Raw genomic sequence first — 22,427 nt, forward strand, 5'->3', positions numbered from 1 at the left:
AACAGTCCTGCATACTAAAATATCATATGTTTATTTATTAGGAGTTTTTTTTTAGTTGCTGTTAAGATATGCACATTTTTAATAAGTAACAAAAAATGTACCAGGAGTGTATCTTATTTATGCAACGCTGATCTATTAACACTGGCTTTAACATTACACTATTTTATACTTCACAGTGTTCAATTCTTTGTTTTATTTATATAACACACATGAATTATATGTGTTAGCATCCCTTTTCCTTACAATGTGCGGTGCAACAGTGCAACTGTTGAAGCACAGTATTACTGACTGCATTCATGGGTTTTTTGACCACTAGGACAAATAAAAGTATTCACAATATACTCACAACAACTAGCTTATCAAGCTAATTTAGTTAACATTTTAACCCAACATTATTGGAAGCCATTTGGTTCGGTATTAATGAAAAAAATGTCACTTCATGAAACCTCAGGAAGAAAATCTGCATATGAACTATGATTTATTCTGCCCTGTACGAATCTATGAGGCAGGGCAGCAAGCTCTAGTGTAAGATTAAGAGGGAATTTTATCCTCCTCACACACCGTAACAAAAATTCAATAAACCCTTATTAACTAAATAAATCAGATTGGAGAAATAAGTTAGTTTTTAATGATTTCCATGATGACCATTGATAAGACAGATGCCCTTATTTTACCTCATTTACTGATGTTATTCAGTCGTATCTCTTTAAGTACCCGTGGTTTCAAGCCTGATTTGGCCTCGTTTTTGATAACACTGTACAAAATGTTTCTTATTTGGAAAGATGAAAGAAAGAAAATGACTGTTCAAGGATTAGTCTTAACCAAAGCTTTGAATACTATTTGATAAAACTGAGGTTATTCCACCTTTAACACAATAATCTGCACGAGCCTGTTGAGAAAATGTAATACACGTGAAGCAACTACAGTGTTTCAAACTCTTATATTACCACAGTCCTCTGGAGATATTAAGCAGTCCATTTCTTTAATGACAAGATAATCAAATCTGTCGATGTTGTCTTTAAGAAGATTGAATACACATTGCTAAGAAACATTTGGGAAAACTTTAGTGTCCTTGGACAATCCTAAGCACATGATATACATGAATAAGATCACTCAGTCTGATAAGGAGGGATGAGATGTGGTAATACTACTCAAGGATAAATCTATTAATTTATTATGGAAGATAAAAATACATCAACATGGTCAAATGTCACACTAATTCCCTCAGAGTTTATAGTGTATTCGGTATAAGTCTTGTCAGAGCACAAAAATATCACAGACACATCGACACGGTGCCTACACCAGACGTTCATGCGTACATTCATATAAAGCCATGTGTGCAGGCACACAAACACGCACCAGCACAGAGCGTGAGTTTTACCTTTTGCCTGGGTTCACATCTGGCTTGGAGAACCCCTGTCAGATAAAGACAGTCAAATTGAGAGAGCAAACCCCTGAAATACGTTTGACCCAAACAACATCTGAGCAAGGTGAAGGCTTCTGCCAAGTCACGCAAAGTTAGTCTTAGCAGATAATTTGTAACATGCTCAAAATGTAAACACATTTCAGACTCAAGGCTGTGTATTCCCAGCAGGACGAGGAGAGGTTGAAGCCAGCGAGAATGAGAGAGAACTGTCACAGACTTCCAAGAGACAAGATGCAACACATGCCAAGATGCCAGACACGTAAATTATCCTTACAAGGTGATCCAAGACCAACAGATTTTGTTTAATAAAATGCTCCTGAAATCACAAATCATTTTAATACTGTTTTTAATACTATTTTCTTACCATTTTACTACTATTTTTTTTATTACAAACTGTGGGATTCCTGTGCACGTGTCTTCATCTGCTGTGCATAAGAGTTATCAAACAGCAAAATTATGAAACCGGCCTAACTCTTGACAGCAATAACAGAGAGTTTCTTTACAATAAAATATACTGCCTTGTAGTGTCGTCACTGATTGTATGCAAATAAATGGTTTGAACAGCATATCGTAAAACTTTATTTTGCATTACTAATAATTACGTACCATCAATTGATTACCAGGTGTAGTCATAACTTAAGGTGAAATGAATTGGTCAACAATAATGCAGTCCAAAATTCTGTATTAGCCGATAGCACGTCAGTAGTTACAACGGTCTCTTGTGGGTTTTAAAGCTTAGCAACAGTGTAATTTTACGAATCATAAAATCAGCTTAGAGAAGTGTTATTGTTTAGTGTATTGCTGAGTTATGCTTCTTTGATCCCTTTGCTTAAAAAGTAGCTAAGGAACTCCTCTGCAGTTTGATGGTCTATGACAATGACTCACTATTCATTGCAATGCTTTAAAACAGCAGTATTATATTTGCATGTGTGGAGACATGAACACAGAAAACCACATGTCCCATACTACAAACAGTATGTGCAGACAAGGGCAATGTCTGCAGAGGGGGTTGAAGGAAGTCTGACACTGGCTGTGAACATAACTGCAGGCAAGGATGGAGTGAGACAAACAGAAAGGGGGAGGATGAGAAAGTAGAAGATGAACAAGGAGAGAGGCTGGGGAGTCTCGTGCGATGTGGAGAGGTGGTCTTGGGGCAGCAGGAGAAAGGCGAGGCCCCAAGGGGGAGGGGTAACACGCAGCTGAACTTGATACATTTCAGGGTTGTAAACCTTCATTTCCCCTAAGGAAATCTGTGGTTATGCAACCTGGGGAATTCTGTGTTTGCAGCCCTTAGCACGGAACCCCCAGAACACCAGGTCATTGTGAAAGAGGATCAGGACCTCCAGCAACTAACCACAATATCGCACTTTCCCTGACAGTGAATTAAGTCCACACAGAGAAATAATAAGTTATGATTAAAAGAAGATGTTTATAATCCCCAACGACATCTAAGACTTAAAAGAATTCTCACTTATTCAGTCACCACTAAGACACCACTAGCTATACCAGTTCCAATTCCAATGAAATGCTTTCTAAGTTTTCAAATATAACACAGATGACCTCTTCACCATACGCACAATAAAGCCAGCGCCAAATTTTTAAAAGTTCACAAGGAGTAAACTCCACAAGTATGCCCATGTTTGGAGTCAAAAGTCAAAAAAGTGTCTTCCCACGTGGAGGCTCATGTAGGATGGTTGGTTTACTGTCAAAATGGTTTTAATTAGCTGTCACTATCAGATTCTTGTATGCATATGGTGTTAATACAGGTGATTTTTCCAACATCACACATACTCTGCTCAAAACACTTGTGTGCATCTTCTTGGAGTTGAGTCAGGTCAGTTGAATTTTGTGGCCAATCCTCAGCCATGACTCCCCAGCCATGTATTATTTGTTCCTTCACCAGCCCAACTGAGGTAGCAGTTGCAGTACCAAGCATAAAAGGGGAATGACTGGCAGACCCTCTCTTTTCCACAGAGAATATAATGACATTCTTTTCATAATTAAAATAGGAAATTTTAAAGCTAACTAATTACTCCTTCATCACCTAAACTACAGAGAACTAACATTAGCTACCTCAATTTAACATATCACATTACTTCAGTGGTCCTGGAAGTGTGAATAATTCCTTGCAAATATACTGCCTGTTTTGAAATCTCAGCAACTTTTGTATTACAAAAGGATAGCTGGCACTGGCTAGCAAAATCTTCGAATCCTGCTGACACGGTAAGATTACTGGATTGGGACTGCATTCAAACAAACAAAGAGTCCCCACTGAAAACTATTGACAGCAGGGTTTGCGGATTATCTAGAGAATCAGGGGCTTTGTTGTTGGAAAGACAGGCTGAGTTTTTTTTTTGTTTTTTTTTTCTTTAAGCAAAGAAAATATTGTTTGCCCCCATTGTGCAGGATATTTCAGAAAGGGAAAAAGTCAAAAACTTTTTGAGTTTCCAAGGCTTGATATAACTTGAGAAAAGTGAAAAAAAAAAAAAAGCAGTTGCAGTACCAAGCATAAAAGGGGAATGACTGGCTGACCCTCTCTTTTCCACAGAGAATATAATAAAATAATTAAAGTGAGGTTTATATCTCTTTCGTAGCATTTAAAGATTTATCCAGTTAAATAAAAACTAAAGGTGGTCTGCAACATTTTTTCTTAAAATTCTTACTAACAAAAATTGGTATGGGTTTTAACTCAACTTTCCACATATACAAACACAAATGCAGATGAATACATGAAAGCCCTAGTGGGAATACACACAAGTGCAAAAAACATGCTTTATCTGTCACCATGAGCAGGGCTCTTCTGTTAATATTCATCTCCAGGTGCTTTGGTGAGCCAACTAACATTCTTGCTTTGCCATGAAAACAGTTTGGGTTTCATACCTGAGAAGCATGCCGTGCAACTGTTAAAAAAAACTCACACAATATCAAACATGAAAAGTGTGTCAGTCATACTGCAGGTTTGTATCATCAGTGTGTGGTTACCTGAGATCCAGAAGGTCATCAGGTTGGCAAGGTAAATCCTGAAGCTGTCAGCCAGTCATTCTTTTGATTCACGGAATGTTCAATAAAATGCTAAGTTGACTGCTTGGGCCAGCGAGCCTGGAAACACCTGAAAGACCAGATTTTAAATAGTCTTACATCTTCATTTGTCTGACTGTATTTAGAACTGGAAACAACATGCACTGGAAAACAATGTATCACTATAAGGCACTGTTCTGACTTTATCTGGACTGTTGTCAACAGTTAAACAGACATTCCTGAAATGCGGACAGACAGTTTGTTTTCATTCCTCTGTGTAAAACTAAACATAAGACGATGGAAAAATGAATTCATTTTAATGATAAGACATGTTAGAAACAGTCAGTTCATTCAAATTTGATGCTGACAGATGGATCTCAACCATCATTTTGGTGTGTCTATGCGACAATTTAATGCCACAGGCAACAAACACCATAAAGACCAAAAGATAGTATAAGACATAATCAGGAAATCCTGTCTATGGATGGTAAAGCAGCATATTTGAAAAATAATGTAAAGTTTTAGAGAGAAGAGTCATTTTGAACTTGAAGAAGAACCATCAGATAATGTCTTTAAGCATGGCCACATATTATAGAGAGACAACACAAAGACAGGCTCTGAGGTTATAATATGAGAATAATAGTGATAAACTGTGTTTGCCATGATTCTCAAAGCAACCTGACCCAGTACACATTTCGCAGGCTTCTGATAGCTCGAAATATAATCTCACAGACACTATAAGGTCTCATTCGATACACATCTGTTTGCCATGCAAGTCTGCATGCAATTGTCTGTTTCATAAAAAGTGTGACATTTCAGGTATCTTTGAAATCTGACTCTAAAGAGTCTGTTTTACATCACACCCAGCACATCTGGCTTTGAACGAGACAAATGCATATTCATATTTTACACTTGTTTTCCCTTTGATCCGCCATTTTGGGGATGAAGCCAAAAGGTGTAGATGCAGTTAAAACATTAATTCAGAATTGTGACAACAGAACAGGAGATTAAACTACAAAAAGTACATCACACCACACCGGCAAAACCAGCTATTACATAGGCTTTTGTAATTTCCGTTAGAAAGTAATACTATTTATTGAATATCAAGTACCCAACGCCGAAAAATGCCGAAAATGTCTCAAGTTCTTCTCTGACTCTGACAAATTACAGAATAATATATCGTCTTAGACCGCACAACACATTAATGCGACATATACCATTTTTACACGGAAACCTTAAACTGAACCTACCCACAACACAACACCTAACTTCAAATCTCTTCCCGCTCCGTGTTTACCTTTCCTTCATTCTGAACACGATTTCCGGCGTAGAAGAAGACGCTGACCCTGCTGAACGTCATATAAACAAAAACCCACAGTCACGTTTTTATCGGTACAAGCTAGTGGACAAGATGCAACTCAGCTGAACGACACAAACGTCTGTTTTCTTTCGGTCTGTCAAACGTAAACCAGTATGGTTTGTGTCTGCTAGAGCCAGCCGAAGCGACAGATGTTGAGCATATGTCAAGCATGCTAACAGAAGCTAGCTTCACTAGCATGAATCAGGTAATGTTGACTGCTCTGTAACGTTAGCTACAGTAAATCTAAAGTATATTGTCCCACTCAGCTAAAGAAGAGACAGAGACAAGACGGACATAAAAATACAATGTTAACCGAATGCCATGCTCTTGCACATGTTTATCATTGAGTCGTATGTAGACGCATTTGCTTAGCTCGCTTTACATTCATTCATTCGTCTTGTCACATTAGCCGATGCTCTCCGGAGTCGGAGGAAGAGTTCAGATTGTTTTCTTCAGTAAAAGCAGTAATGCCACACTGTAGGAATAACAAGCAAAAGTCCTGCATTCAGAATGTTACTTAAGTAAATGTGTTAAAGTATGATCAGGAAAATGTACCTTTCAAAGTACCCAACGCCGAAAAATGTCTCAAGTGAGTGTTATACTATTTTACACTGTTGTCAGTTCGCCAAGGCAAAACTAAGCACTCTACAACAACAGTCCTGCGATAAACCCTACCTTCATGATGTATGTTGTTCCATTTTTATTGAAATTGTTTTAGAGAGATATTGATTCAACAGTTTGATAATTTTGCAGGATGTAGGTTGTGGTGGAACTGTATTACATGATGCAGAGAGGTGTTTATTTTTCTATGTAGCCTAATCTCACTGATATAAATGTGGTGGGTAAAATATTACCAACACATTACAGTTCAACAGCAACACAAACTGCAGCCCCCAAAATGACCATGAAATTTTGTGTGTTGATACTTTTCATTTTTAACAAGGAATGGGTGATGATGATGATGATTATTATGGAAATAATCTATGACCTTTTTATTAACAACCCCAGGACTGTTTAATGACTTTTCCACATTATTGCACCCTTCACTTTTATAGCTATGTAAATGTTTGATTATTTCTGTCTGCTAATATTTGCATCTTTTGTTTTATTATTCTTGTTCAGCTATGAATGTAGGGCCCACGTACTTCAGCACTGGTCTGTCAACATTTAAAGAGCAAACATGAGCAGCCTGGATCAAGACCAGCGTCTCCATCCTGGTTGCCGTGACAAAACAACAGTCTCTAGTGATTCATCGGACACTCGTGAGCTTGCCAAGCAGCCTCTCCACGGTCTAAAATTGGCATCACATGCAGTGCTGGAGAAAGCGCAGCAGAGGGGCAGGTTGAAGTGCTCTAAATGTGGAGGATCAAGGATGTTTTTCTGCTACACATGCTGCTCATTAGTGGGTGTCAGTCTGCAAGAAATCCCCTTAATCAAGGTCAGTAAGAGGTTAGGACTCACTTGATTGTTCTTTTAAGAGAGGCCTTCAGCTATGGAGTTTCTGTAAAAGTAGTATCTTAATGTGATGGAAAATGTTATGTCTTTTAGGTTCTATGAAATTTTGTTCATGTGGTTGAAATGTAACTGTCCTCTACATATTGTATGTTGTGCTCAGCTTCCTGTGAAGATAGACATCATCAAACATCCAAATGAGACAGATGGCAAGAGTACTGCAATCCATGCCAAGATCCTCGCACCCAGCGATGTCACCATATACACATACCCCTGCATACCGGAGTATGACAAAGACAAGGTTAGTTGTTTTTCATCACAACACATTAATTTATTTCAACACATTTAATTATCATTGTGAATCTCCGCTCTTTATGGCTGCAACTCATGATTTCCCATAATTTTAGATAGATTTAATTAGATTTATATTTAATTTTATTATCCTAGATTAATCGATTAATTATTGGGTCTGTAGAATTCATGTTTGTATTCATATTTCTGCTTTTCTTCTTTACAACTATACTGATCCATTGATCCATACTGTGTACTGTATGTATGTAGTACATATCCATACTTTATACAGTTATACAACTTTGTAATGAAAAATGTGGAATTCATAACAAATTTGGAAGATCAAGTCAGTTACTGTATTTTCATATTTCATGCTTGGCAAGCTTAGCACTCGTTACATGATCAAATACAGAATCACAGTGGCTTCAGTGCACAGGCTGTGCGGTATGTTTATTGTCTTTGACAATTTCAAACTTTCCATTTTTCTAATTCCCTCCTCCTCTATATTACTCAATTGAACAATCTCAACATATCTTAAAAACATATATTTTAAACCTGTAGTCTTGGTGTGTATGATGGTATTCTACTCTCAATCTGTGTTGTCTCTTTGTTCTCTCCAGGTGGTGTTAGTGTTCCCTGGGCCAGGGGCTGTCTCAGTTCAAGACATGATGCAGTGTTTGCATGACAGGACTGACAGCAGGTCACATGACTCAGATGAACCCTGCATAAAGAGGCTGAAAAGTGAGGGTGCCACACACACTGCTGAGAACCCAGGCATCCCAGATGAAGCAAAGGGCTTGGAGTCAAGGGTGTATCCCCTACAGAGGGTGGTCTTCATTGACAGCACATGGAACCAGACCAACAAGATCAGCACAGATGAGAGACTGCAAGGTAACCATCAATGATTGCATTTGTGTAGCTTTTCAAAGAGCTTTGACTGTGATTGGTGATTAGTAGGGGCAAATTTACTTCAGTCACAGTTCTGTTTAATGTGATCTCTCTCTGAGTTCTCTTGTGCTTTCTGACTGAGAAATGTGTTCTCCTTCAGATTTTCTCCAGGTAGAGCTGAAGATGAGGAAAACATGTTTCTGGCGCCATCAGAAGGGCAAACCAGACACCTACCTAGCTACTATCGAGGCTATTTATTATTTCTTCAAGGACTTCCATGAGCATTGCCTTGCTCAGGAGTATAATGGAGAATATGATAACCTTCTCTTCTTCTACTCCTACTTGCACTCAGTTGTCAACAAAGCCAAGATCTCTGCTGGAAAATGCTGAAGAATGCCGTGAGGAAAAACTGTAGCTGTGTCAGCTACAAGAGACTATGATGAACTGTAGCTAAAGAGGAGATTCACATGGAAAGCCTAGTGTCTGGCTGAGTGATATTTTATTTTGTAAGAAATGACATCTATTTGTCCAAGAATATGCAATAAAACAATTACAAAACATGAATGAGGTGTCTGATAAATGAGTGAATACAAGAAATATAACTCTGAAATCAAAGATCTGAAGGATTCAGCAAAACTGTCTGAAAAATGATAAACAGGCAAAAACAGTTAATTTGGGTATTTTAAAATCAGATGGTGTTACCCTGAGACTTATTTTTGTTTTTCTCACTCTAATCCATCCAAGTTACAATGAGTATTACTTTCCTATTAATTATTATTATTTAAATTTTAAAATATAAAATGTAATAATGTGCAAGGAAATTGATTTAGATATGTTTAAATATTTTTATTTACAAATCAGTACATATTTATGTTTAAGTTATTCATGTCCCTTATTTTCCCAAAAAAATCTTATGAATTTCGGGTACCTCTCTAACAGAATCTCATTTTTTTTGCAGACCCAATAAATCGTTTCTCCAAAAATATATATCCTGAAAACTAATGCTGGAATTACAGTATCTGTCAGCCTGTGTCTGTACTTAAGAACTACTGTGCATGATATTAGGGGGTGTTAGTAGTAGGTCTCTCTGATCTTGGCTTGCAGGCTGTCACATGTCTTCTTAGCATCTCCCAGCAACATTGATGTGTTGGGCTTGTAGAATATGGGGTTATCTACTGCAGCGTAACCTACGCCCAAGGTACGCTTCATCACTATCACCTGGAATAAAGTTTTTCAAAAAAAGTGTATGTGATTACTTTTTGTGCCACAAAGATAAAAATGCAGTGATGTTGTTGCATCAATACATATCAAAGGTAATTTAAAAAAAATTGTAGACCAACCTGTTTGGACTTCCACACCTCCAGGACAGGCATGCCAGCAATGATAGAGTTGGGATCTTCTTGTGCTGCAGAATTGACGGTGTCGTTGGCTCCAATGACCAGTGTCAAGTCTGTTTCTGTGGGCCACAGACATTTAGAGATTTATTCACATGGCAGATGAACACACAAACCGCTGGCCAAATGTTCTGCAATTGTCCTCACTAATGTTATTGGGTTCCCCAGAACCACACTTATCTCCCTCGGTCATAAACAGAACCACATGTCCCAGACTGCATGCCTGGTTGCTAAGAAAACAAGACTGTTGTCCTGATTACATGGTATGTCTAAATATCAAGACAACACAAGGCTGCTACAAGCGTAGATAAAAGGAGAGGATGTGATTATTACGCATAATTGATTCAGTAATATTATCTGACACTGTCCTGCCAAAGTGACAACCATGTTGCAGTAAATATTCAAACAGCTCTCTCTAGAATTTTTTTTTAACCTGGGAAGTCGTCATTGATCTCATCCATCTCCAGGACCACATCATAGGGAACACCAGCCTCAGCCAAGAGGACATTCAGCTGGCCGGGCATACGACCGGCAACTGGGTGGATACCAAACCTGTTGGAGATGGACACATAACATTACTGCTCATCAACAATTGCATTTGACTGATTTGCATTTAAAACGCAAAAGTCCTTGATTAATGATGCCGGGCTCACATGGTGCCACAAGTAAAAATGCATGTGTCCGTTTTAAAACTATATCACATTTGTTGTAACATGCATAGAAAACAAGTAAAAGGGTATTTTGCTTTTGGTTAGATCACCTAATTTAAAATAGTTCTTTAAAAAAACTAATGTGACTGCAGAATCTCAGTCTAACCCTCACTGAGGACAGCGAGGCAGCATTACTCCTTTTTAGAGCATGAGTGGAAACACTCACCTGACGGTCTTTCCCTGCTCCCTCAGCATCTTCACCATGTCTGCAATTGGGTACTGGGCTTTGGCTGCACACAGGCCCCAACCTAAACACAACATCATACACAGAACAAACACACAATAGCTTAACAAATTGCATTCTTAATTGTAGGACATAATCAGCTTTATTTAACAAGTATCTCGAGTTTTGTAAATCCCTCCTTGGTTGTTGGTGTCTATTATCCAATTTTTGAGCATTTCATTTTCTGTATTTGTCTTATTGTTTATTGCCCTATTGGAATAAATAAGCATTTGACAGTTATTGTTCCATCTTTTAAATGATAGAACAGCGATCCAGCTGGCGTTCAGCAACAATAAAACCAGTTATTCCTCTACCCTTCATTCTTTCTTTTGTCTTCTTCTCCCCATCCACATCCACCGCAAGTCTCCTCTCTGTATTAAATCATAGTGGCTCATTGGTCTGAGGAACATTTTTCTAAAGAAAACCTTTGCATGCGTGCAAAGAACTCCTTTCTCTATGTCTGCACAACCCCTATTTGACCCCGGTGGTCAGGTACCTTGTAGAGTTCAGCATTACCCCTAATCGAGTTTTTTTGAAGCCAGTCGTCCATAACCCGTATCTTCTAATTCCCCAGACAACTGGAGCCTTCTGTTTCCTCACTGCCGTGCTTTGTTGTTGACAGCGCATGGAGAAGTCTTGAGTCTGGACTCAATAGCTCTTATGACTTTTCACTGTTTCTCTAATCAAACCAGCATGTTGGACCACACAGCTGTCCTTGCGTTGGTTCGGAGCCATTGGAAAACAACAGCAATCCAAGTATCCAAGTCATTCAGAGTGGTTTCTCTTGCTCAGGCCACTCAACAGCTACTCAGTTGTCAGACAAGTCTGGCATTTTCTGTTCAATAAATCAAGATGTGGTCATCATCTCACACTCAAAAATCAAACCCATCATTCTTTACCCTTTGCTAACAAACATGCCCTGACACACTCACTTTATATGCTACATGTATGTCACAAGAGACCAAAAGGCTGTGGGATCATTTGTGGGCAAACTGCTCCCTCTTGTGGTTACCATGCTTGAGTATTCTGACTTTAATTGCTACCATATCAATCAGCCCAAGACCCTGACCATTTCCAAACGTTTTGCTTCTGGCTTCTCCAGAGCTGCTGCACAAACATTTTTGATCCACATTAGGCAGAGCAGTCAGGCTCAGCCGTTTTGTCAGGTGTAGTTAATCAGATGAGGGAGAGCGTTGATGTTACTGATCCAGACAGTTGCAGCTGGAGTGCAGAGGATCTACACTGTCCAGTGATGAGAGAATCTGATATTAAAGAGGTGTTCCACCTTAGTCTCTGATGTGAACCTGTCTCTTCCAAAGGGCTTTCTACACCTGTCTCCACACTGTTTTCAGTCTCCACTTTCTGCCAGGGAAGGAGCAGATGCCTTTTTGAAAGAGTAACATTGGTTTGGTTTTAACCAAAATTCAAACTTATTCTCATTCTCACCTATTCCCAAACCATATTCATGTTGACAACTGTGCAGTCTTTTGCGTATTAGCTGAGGTATTTAAAATTATGCTTTTGATTAGGCTGTGTGCTGGACTGACTCCACACAAAATGATAGCAATGTCTGCAGAGATTCCCCTGGTGTTCCTCTTGTGCACTGATTGCTAACTGGCTTTAGCTTAAATTTAAAGGGGAATTCCACTGATTTTACACATCAAAGTCTGTTCACAGGTCTTGGGGAGTATAAATGCATGTACAGTAATGCATAAACTGTTGCTGCATTGTGGGTTTTTTTTTTTTTTTTTTTTGTTTTTTCTTTTGTTTTTTTTGACAAAAGACAAAAATGAATGTTAAATTAAACCTAATCTAATTCAATACAACACATGATAAAAATGTTATCAGGAAAATGAAGCTTAAAAAAAAGCTATCAATTATTTTGACAGGTAAAATAAGTTTTGGACTTGTTTTGGTTTTTGAACTATTTATAACCTTTGACAGGTGAGCTAACATGTTAATTTGTGTCACAAAGCTGAAAATGAAATTCCTTGTAAACAGCCAGTGGACTCCCTAACCCTGTTCACTAATGCCTTGAGTTGTGTGTACCTGGTGTGATGATGACGGTGTTGGCTTCTTTGATTATGTCAATGGTCTGGTCCACGTTGACCTCAGTGTGAGTGCCAACAATCTCCATGGGCTTACCGCCTGCTGTGGAGGTGGTGCCGTACCCACCCAGGATCACATTGGGCAGGGAGCGATTCATAGCCTTGGAAGAGAGGGAGGAAAATAACCCAGGCTCAGGGAATTGAACTGAGTACACTGTGTACGCTCACCTGTGGTTGAATATGTGTGTGTCTACTCACCACACACATAATGTAGGAAAGGATGGCACCAGAGGAGCCAATGAGAGCCCCGACAATCGTCATGAGATTGTTGTCCAGTAAGAAACCTTCAGCACAGAGCGCCCATCCAGAGTAGCTGTTCAGCACAGTAATGACCACGGGCATGTCAGCGCCCCCGATGGCTGCTGTCAGCGTCACTCCCTATGGAGAGGTTGGGGAAGTTGTACAGAAGTAAAAACAAGCACTTAGCAAAAACAATGTTTCCAGGATCACATGCAAAAATATTCAGCCAAGAGTTTAAAAGTGTGTAGTAAGTTTCAAAAGTATTTTATCATTATATTAGCAGATTTCACTCAATGGGTGAAGCAAGTCACTAGCAAGGTACGAGTGTTTTCTTGAAGTAAAAATATTATTTAATCCATGTATTTAAAAGAGTGATTGACATTGTAGCATGTTACAAAACAGGATAAAACAACACTTTTTAAAAATAAATTGATGAAATACATTTATTGAAATACATCTTCAGTGTTTTCCAGTTATATTTTTTTTTTACTTCACCTGTTCTAAGCCTAGAAAAAACTCACCATAACAGTGGACAGCCCAGACACTCCGAGTAGGCACCCCATGCCGGTGCCATAGCTGGAGCTGAGCATGAAAGGCACCATACCTCCCATTGATGCTGCCATCAGACCGGCATTCAACATGTGTCGCCCTGGCAGAAGCAGGGGGGCAGAATCCAGGATTCCTACAACCACAAACATTTTCAACAAACATTTTCACTTTTTTGTAGGGCTAAAGCGAAATAATGTGACAAGATGAAACATGCAAGCACGCTTTTCTCTTGTGAAAAGGGTCTTTGAACCCCCAAAGAGTCTTTGAACCCCCAAGACTTCTCTGTGGAGGCCTCTAATTGGCTGACTGAGGGTCTATCCCATCTATAAATCAGACAGCAGCCTTCCACCAACCACAGCCATGCAGCCATTGGCCTGCCCTACCCAGAACAAATTACCAGAAAGCTTCACATGTGTTTCTCTTGATCATTCACATTGCAATGTAAATTAGTGACTGCTGACACATGCACACAGTTCAGGCCTGGATTTACTGGAGGATCTTTGGCTTTAGCTAGATGAAAGAGACAATCAGTGCCAGAGGACGTAAAGCTCAGTGTGTTTATATAGACATTAGTTTGTTAAATGAAGATCAATGAGAGAGAGTTGTAACGTGCACAAAATCTATACAGACAAATTTACTGCAGATGCACCTTGAAGCTTGCCATAGGCCACCAGTGATCCACTGAAGGTGACGCCTCCAATGTAGGTGCCCAGATACGCCACTGTCTTGAGAACACCGGCAGCGGGGTGAGCTTCCAGGTGGGGGTACTCAATCATGAACTCAGCGATGCAGGTGAGAACCGCTGCCAGCCCCACAAGGCTGTGGAAGGCAGCCACGAGCTGCGGCAAGTCTGAGATTTCAATACGCTTGGCAATGGTCAGGCCTGATGTCGAGATATGAAGATCAGCCCAAAAGAGGAAAAAAAAAAAAAACAAAGAGACAGATTTCAGAAAATCTCAGTGAGTTACTATGTTTGGATAAGTCAAACACCAGACACCAAACTTCTCATGCACATTGGCTAAGTTACAATCCAAAAAACATCTATGAAGTTAAAAAAATATAGTTAAAAAAGAGCAAATGGTTAAAAGGCAGACACCTGTTTTCAATTACAGGGTCTGATCTTCAAAGCCGATCTGATGAATCCTGAGTTAAGTATTTAAGTGTGTTTTCTTGAAAACACAGAGGCACTAATTTAACACTGAGTAAACCCTCATGCTCTGCTGCTTGTATGTGTGTGTGTTGATTATAACATCATTTATCATCCTGCTTTCGTAAATTACTATTAACATGTACAACATTCAGACATGATGACGAAATCCACTTATCTCTGTATCTGGACAGGATCATTGATGTTCTGTTATGAATTAGGCCCCCCTCCCCAAAAAAATAATAATCACACTCTCAAGACCAGAGGAGTCGCATGCAAAGTTAATCACATGTAAACTCATTCATGATGGTTTTGCAGTTTTGTAAACAAACTGTTGAACGTCAAAGGAGCCATGCCCAAGCCTTATTAATTTGATTTCTTTTTTAAATGGAGACTGAAACCCAGGGATGCCTCTTTGGTAGGTAGTCTCCCTGCCATGATACAGCATAGGATACTCATTAAGGCTTTAGATAGTGAATGACAACCAGATATATTCAGAAACTAAATTAGGCAGTGCCGCAAAGAGAATCAGAACCAGGGTAAGAATTTTGCAGCACAAGTGTCCTGTCTATCAACTGTTTGAAAAGAGCTGAACACATGACGTGTATCTCAACTGCAGATCCTCTAAAAGCAGTCAAAACCCACCCAATGTTCCACCAGTGGCCATGGCCAGAGACATCTGAGACAGCAGTTCTGGTGAGGGTTTGAGGGCACCGAGGGTGGCAGCGATGCCCCCTGCCACTCCCATCATGCCCAGGGCGTTCCCCAAGCGACTGGTGTTCTGGGCAGAGAGGCCTGCCAGTGCCCCAACACAACACAAGCCTGAGCCCAAGTACATCATCTGAGGTGGAAAAAAAAAAAAAAGAAAGGAAAACACAAGTCAGACTTTTTTGTGTTGTGCTTGACACAGTAACAGTTCAGTAATCAATAATACTAATCGATAAAATTATGTGTATCATGTGCAGAGTTGTTGCACGGTCGCAACATTTATAACTACATGGAACAAAAACAGAAAGTCCCTATGAACACAAGTCATCTACAGTAACAAAATGCTGACAACTGATTAATTTTACTGACAAGCTACTTAATATTAGTAATTAAATATATTTTTACTGGGAACAAATGTGAGTGGAATGATGGAATGACAAGATGTATAGCCTGACACCTGCTCAATGCTGTATCCGGCTGCCACCGAAGCTCCGTATCCTCCAACGAATGCAGCCCCAGGCAGCAAGTACAGGTAATTGTACTCAGGAGGGTCAGTGGGACGCTTGAACATGTCCAACATCCTCTGGGTGATAAGAAACCCACCTACACACACACAGAAAAAAAAAGAAATTGGATGTTTTATTTGATTGGGAAGCCAATGAATCATGTTCTCTGATGTTGCAGTTGTGCTGAATATCAGACCAGCAATGTTGATGGAGGAGACAAAGGCGGCAGCCAGAGCAAGACTCTCAGGTAAGGTGGAAGGTGTGAGGCCTCCACCCATTAGCACCAGACCTCCTACTGCCGTCAGGCCTGACAGAGAGAACAGGAAGGAAAAAAATGTCACAAAAAAAATCACAAAAACACCTAATTTGGCCAGAAACACCTTACAGTCTTATAACAACTCCTGACCTGAGATGGCATTGGTGACAGACATCAGGGGTGAGTGCAGAGCGGGGGTCACGCCCCACACAGTGTGGTATCCCACAATCCCAGCCAAGCCAAAGGTTGTGACCATCTGAGTGAATGCTGTGTTGGGGGAAATGATGCCCAGAAGCAGACAGGTGGACAGACCTGCAGAGAAACAGAGCAGTGTTTTTGCTGTGTTTGTATGCCTGTGTACAGTTCTTTCCATGCTGCTGTAGAGGGAAAAATTTGAAGTTTCAGTTGTTTTTTCCAGCCCTTTTCTTTTCTTCTTTTTTTTTTTTTTTTAACCATGAAAGCAATGGAATAATTGAATACAAAAAACACTCACATCTATGTTTTCATAACAGGTTATGCAAGTGTGATGATTCATAGTTTCTCTGAGACTTCAAAGAACTGAAACATATGTTCCCCACTGTGCTTAATTATGACAGTGTCTACATTCAAAAGTCCCCATTAAGATCTAGTGTTTTTTGTTTTATCTCAATTTCAAAATAGGCAAAAACTTTCCAAATAAGATATTGTTTGGAACTAGGTCTGTAACAAAGGATTATTCCCTGATTATTATAAGTGACATTTTTAAGCCTGAGGGGTGGACAAATTGTTTCTCTTGTCCAACGAACAGTCCAAATCCAAATATACTCTGTTTACTATGATTTATGACAAATCTTTACATTTCAGGGGCTTAAATCATCAAAATATTTGGCATACTTTTGCTTGAAAATGGATCTGGATTATCAAAATAGCTGCTACAACCAAAATATAACAGAGTAAGAAATGATAGGAAAAGCTGACAGCTTTTCAATGTTTGAGAAATTTAGGCCCCACGAAACTAGAGAATGTCACTATGCTCTAAATTTGTATTGGGTTAATTGTATAATTGAATCTACATTTTTTTTCAGTCTTCATTAGATAATGATACAAAATAACACGTCCAAACGTTTGAATGTTTCGGCGTGGATCTGTGCATTTGTGTCTGACCTGCAGTGTAGACGCCAGCAGAGGTCATTGTGCGGTTGAAGGGGGATATCGCTGCTGTTTTCTCAGCCTCCAACTCTGCGACTGTTTTCTGTTTTACTGGTGCTGGGGGGGCTGTTTTAGGGACCGGGGATGGGAACATGTTCTTGCCTTCCTGAGCACACCAGAAAACACACAAGAGGACCAGTGTGAGAACACAGAGGACGTCCACAGAGTTTTGCGTGAGAAACACACATCAGAACTTTGAAGTCTTGCATTGTGGGAGATCTCGCCTGGATGGTGGGAGCACTCAAAATACAAACTCGCAGACTATAGGAGATTATACCGAACAAACAGCAATCACGAACCAGTTACCAGTGGTTTTGAAAGATAAATTCTCTTTTAAGGGGCTTGAATAATGCTTAGTTTAACAAGGGGTAAACTGATCTGTCCTGTTGAGGTTGCACGCTTTCTCTGCCATAAACAGTGTGTCAAAGCCAAAATTCCTGGAAAAGTATATTTTGAAACGTCCATAACATTCTTGCTGGGATCCAACACGAGCTATTCCCAGCTGGGATCGGGTTTTTAGTACTCATTTGGCGCAGTATCCTAGCATGACAGGATCTGCTAGTTCATGCTGAGAATGGAGGGATGCCAGCGGAGATGGAGGCTGCCAAAAGACAGTTACAGCAAATGAAAACCCACCTTCATAACAAGAGTCCCGCGGATGACATGGTCAATTGTTCCATAGTCAAATTCGTCCTTGGGCTCATAGTAGAAGTATTCCTTGTCAGGGCTAATGGCCTTCAGCAGCTTCAGTATGTTATTTGAATACAGAGAGCTGGCCTGGGTGGCCATGCGGCTGGGTAGGTCTGTGTAGCCAATGTGGGTTACACCCTTGTCATTAAAAGAAAAGCATACCATTAGTCAAATTTATTCATAAGGGAATAACATGAAAACAGAATTTATTTTGTTTTGTAAGCATAGCGCTCACCTTGTGAACATACAGCTCACCAGGCTTGGTGGTCTCAATGTTTCCCCCTGCCTCTGAAGCCAAATCCACCACCACGGAGCCGTCCCTCATCGACTCCACAAAGTCCTTTTTGATGAGAATGGGAGCCCGCTTCCCTGCGTGAGAACAGGAAACAAAGGAGCAGGTGAGATTGATCAAATGTTTACAACATCACGCAATGTGAGAAACAGGAAAGTCCACATTAAAGTTGCATTAATCAATTTTTGGCCATAAAGGGGAAGAAAAACATCTGAGCAAGTTGTTATGGATAACATGTAAGCAATTCATTTCCTACTTACACAATCAACAGACAGGAGGCAACATTAGCATTTGCTTTGAGTCTTGTGTCTGGCCACCTGACACTGCAAGTGATTTACTACGCAAAAAATACTGATTAATGCAGCTTTAAACAACAAAAGATAAAAAACAAGGACAAGGTAGCAGTGTGACTAACCTGGAATCAGGGCAGTGCTGATGACAATGTCGACCTCTTTACACTGCTTGGCGAAAAGGGCCATCTCAGCCTCAATGAACTCCTTAGACATTTCTTTGGCGTAACCTCCAACTCCCTCCCCAGACTCTTTGATGTCTACTTCTAAAGGCTCTGCCCCAAATGACTTGAACTGCTCCAGAGCTGCTGGCCTGACAGGCAAGAAACAGCCAGGTTAATGTCAAAATTTTGATCATTACAATCATTCTCACTCAGTCTTAAGTCTGAGACATAATGTCTTTTTTTCCCATCTTATACCTTGTATCAAATCCTCTGACTATGGCTCCCATAGACTTGGCTGCCCCTGCGGCTGCTAAACCAGCCACTCCGCCTCCAATAACCAAGACCTGTGCACAACAGAAACATCCACTTACAGTCGTACAGGGGGGAGAATAGTACAGTGCACAGTTACATTTTTTTATTTGAGTTATGCTGAGAAAGGGAAGATTTTGGGAAGACGGAAATCACTTGTGTTGACTTATGCAATATGTGGACCATTACCTTAGCCGGGGGTACTTTTCCTGCAGCTGTGATCTGACCAGTAAAGAACCTGCCAAAGTGGTTGGCGGCCAGAACCACAGCCTTATACCTAAAAAACAAACATTCAAGTCACGTTTACTGTAACTAGACATTCCTGAACAGCTCCAAATGTCTCATGCAGACTCTGCATGTTAATGTCCATTTTTTTATTACCCAGCAATGTTGGCCATGGAGCTGAGGGCGTCGTAGCCCTGAGCGATGGTGACTCTGGGCACCTGATCCATGGCCAGCACAGTGCTCTGTCTCTCTGACAGCTTCTTCATCAGCTCCGGGTTCTGCGCTGGATAGATGAAGCTCACCAAGGTGTTCTTAGGCTTCAGGAGATCTGCCTCGCTCAAACTGGGGGCTCGGACCTAGAGCAGAAAAGAGGCGATACATATCATGAATGGAAATTCAGTAATATCTAGACTACTGACTATAGAGAGAATTGTATTATTAGAAGACCCAAAAAGCAGACGTGGACGAACCTTGAGGACCAAGTCTGAGCCAAAGGCTCCCTTGACGTCAGTGATGCTGGCTCCAGCATCTTTGTACTGTTGGTCAGAGAACTTGGATTCCTCTCCAGCTCCACTCTCCACCTGCACCTTGAATCCCTGTTTGACCAACACCTGCACCCCGGCAGGTGACAACGCCACGCGACGCTCATTTTGTAAGGTCTCCTTTGGAACGCCCACCACTATGTCATTGTAGGGCACACCTGAACACACACAAATGCATTTGAAAGTCTCCGTTGAAAAGCAAAAACATTTTCAGATGAATATTTGAACCTGTGACAGAAAAGAAATTACAAAAACTAGGTGACTTTTGTGTCTTTATCTTTTTGTGCAACAACACAGGAGAGCATGCGTATAGAGCCGAGATTGTGTGGCTGCAAACAGTGTCAGGTTACGCATTTCTCTCCATACACGGCATGGTGACCTCGCCACCATGGAGACATTATTAGCAGGTGATTGGCTCTGAGCCAGCATACACAGAGCGGCCTACACTCCCACACAGACACGCTTAAAATTCAAACTTAAAAGCGCTCTGTAACTTGCAAAACGTTCACAAACACTCGATTACAAGCGTCCCACAAACAGCACCGAGTTCATAAACAAATGTCTGAACAGAATATGCCAGACTAAAGTTAAAGTTTTACATGTCACCTTTAACTGACCTCTCAGATGTTCTTACATGTTAGCAGCCCCTAAAGCTCAGTGAGCAAAGCTACTGCCTGGTCCACAACAGTGTTTCCTATTTTGGGAAGATCTCTAGCAACCTGCTGCAAACAGTTCACGATCTGTGGAGTTTTCCACTCTTCTGGCCAGAAGGAGGGTGTCCTTGAGTGAACTGTTACGCTCTCATTCCTCAGCTCAGACAGAGAGGAAATCCAAACCAAAGAAAGCACGCAGACCCAGCCTGTCCTCTGTGAAAAGTAATGTAAGGTTAAGCAGAGAGATTGTAACAGAGCTGTACACGTCCTACCTCTAGTGGCCTTTTGGTCCCATAACACAGGGAAAGTCCTGAATTGCCTCCTTCCAGGTATCTTTTGACGGACCCCACGCTGGAGGAAAATGACAGAAGAGCTGGAGATGCAGCGCAGGAGGGTCGACATGGCCGCTGAGCGTCCGCCCTGAGACTCCCTCTGGCTCTTGAAAACGAACAGAAACAAACAGTGGCGGGTGATAAGTTAACACTACTTCTGCATTTGCTGTCAAATAACAAAGAACATTCTAATCACCCCCTGAGTAGGTCCTGAGCCCCACAGTCACACACTCAGGCTATCTGTGCTGTGAGGCCTACAGAAAGCAGAGTGTCATTTCAGCTCTACAGGACACCACACACACACACACACACAGGGCCCAGGGTTGATTACAGAGTCCGGGCTTGTTCGCGAGATCTGGAATTATGACGGCACAGAGGGAAACTCTGCCAAGTCTGGCCTAGTAGTTGTGGGCAGGAGCAGAGCAAAGAGGGCAGAGAAGTAGATAAGTCACATAAAACGTTGTGGGACTAAGGGGGGACAGCTCAGGTGTTTACAAATACTCGTTTCTCCAAAAACACATCATTTTATCATCAAAAAACAAATAAGAGTGTGGAACCTTGTAGTACTCTGCTTGGTGTTTTGATTTTTGACCCAGACCAGTTGCTTCTGATAGTGTATTTGATGTATTTGCTATCTTTACCCCATCCCTCCATTCATTCATTCATTCACTCAGAGAATCACATAGCCAATCAGTGTCCCTCCTCGTCCACCTCCCGTTTACTAATTCTTTCATAAATTGACAAAAGACTGGCTGATCGCGTTGCTATTCTCAGACTTGCCTTTCAGACTTCCAGCAAGAGCAGCTTAATGGTTCAACTTTCCCTCAGCGGAAGGGTCACCTGTGAGACGTCCTACCCAAAATTCCCTCGCCTGCTCGCAGGTACAGACAAACGACCTTCCGCAGTTTCGATATCACTGCTGCACTATTTATGTATAAATAGCAAGACACGTGATCTCACTCATGACCACCCTTGAAGCAGATACACTCCCTACGGAGGCCGCTTAAAACACCGCCAGACTACCTGCGAATTAAGGGCTGGATTAACATGTTTATCAGAAACAGTCAGTGGTAAACAGTGTTCCCAGATCTGACTGACAAAACATTGCCCAATCAGAGCCCAGAACCCGCCCAGCCATCGCAAAGGCAGCCCGATTTTTGATTTTCATTTAGGAGAGGATTTTTGCACATCTTCGCACTCTATCAATTTAGTATAATATATACAGCTATAAATATAATGCATTGTAGAATGGATTCACTGAGTTACATCGTAGGGTACACATTTTGAGCCCCGTTTTTTAGTACATATATGTGTTAATTTAGAATATTAAGTTCGCCGAATTTACTATTAGCATTGCCTGTTTAATATGGACCATTGGAGGTCCAGACAATTACCAATAAATTACTGTGACACTGAAGAACACTTAAAAACATTAAGATTCTCAGGTAAGTTCTGAATGAATACTG

General features: G+C 40.7%; 2 protein-coding genes across 3 annotated transcripts; one reads left to right on the forward strand and one right to left on the reverse strand.

Moving 5' to 3' along the window:
- The first annotated feature begins 5,777 nt into the window (after positions 1-5,777).
- dtwd1 (DTW domain containing 1) lies at positions 5,778-8,825 on the forward strand. The gene is made up of 5 exons (XM_041065959.1): positions 5,778-6,009; positions 6,927-7,242; positions 7,420-7,557; positions 8,168-8,438; positions 8,596-8,825. The coding sequence occupies exons 2-5, from the start codon at positions 6,985-6,987 to the stop codon at positions 8,823-8,825; spliced, it is 897 nt and encodes a 298-aa protein (XP_040921893.1). The 5' UTR covers positions 5,778-6,009; positions 6,927-6,984.
- Positions 8,826-8,981: 156 nt separating this feature from the next.
- Positions 8,982-21,875, reverse strand: LOC121200416 (NAD(P) transhydrogenase, mitochondrial-like). 2 transcript variants are annotated; one of them, XM_041065835.1, is made up of 22 exons: positions 21,742-21,875; positions 20,902-21,067; positions 19,905-20,134; positions 19,591-19,790; positions 19,399-19,486; positions 19,156-19,244; positions 18,862-19,049; positions 18,390-18,523; positions 18,101-18,292; positions 17,420-17,570; positions 16,427-16,588; positions 16,217-16,327; positions 15,972-16,117; positions 15,452-15,647; positions 14,309-14,542; positions 13,632-13,792; positions 13,069-13,248; positions 12,812-12,971; positions 10,706-10,787; positions 10,263-10,381; positions 9,776-9,891; positions 8,982-9,653 (listed from the first exon to the last, which is right to left on the reverse strand). In XM_041065835.1, the coding sequence occupies exons 2-22, from the start codon at positions 21,029-21,031 to the stop codon at positions 9,507-9,509; spliced, it is 3,216 nt and encodes a 1,071-aa protein (XP_040921769.1). In that variant the 5' UTR covers positions 21,032-21,067; positions 21,742-21,875; the 3' UTR covers positions 8,982-9,506. The 2 variants fall into 2 exon arrangements, with proteins under 2 accessions (XP_040921769.1, XP_040921702.1); XM_041065768.1 differs by lacking the exon at positions 21,742-21,875 and adding an exon at positions 21,158-21,539.
- Positions 21,876-22,427: the final 552 nt, after the last annotated feature.

This window comes from Toxotes jaculatrix, chromosome 1 (genome assembly GCF_017976425.1).
Source record: "Toxotes jaculatrix isolate fToxJac2 chromosome 1, fToxJac2.pri, whole genome shotgun sequence".
NCBI lineage: Eukaryota > Metazoa > Chordata > Actinopteri > Toxotidae > Toxotes > Toxotes jaculatrix.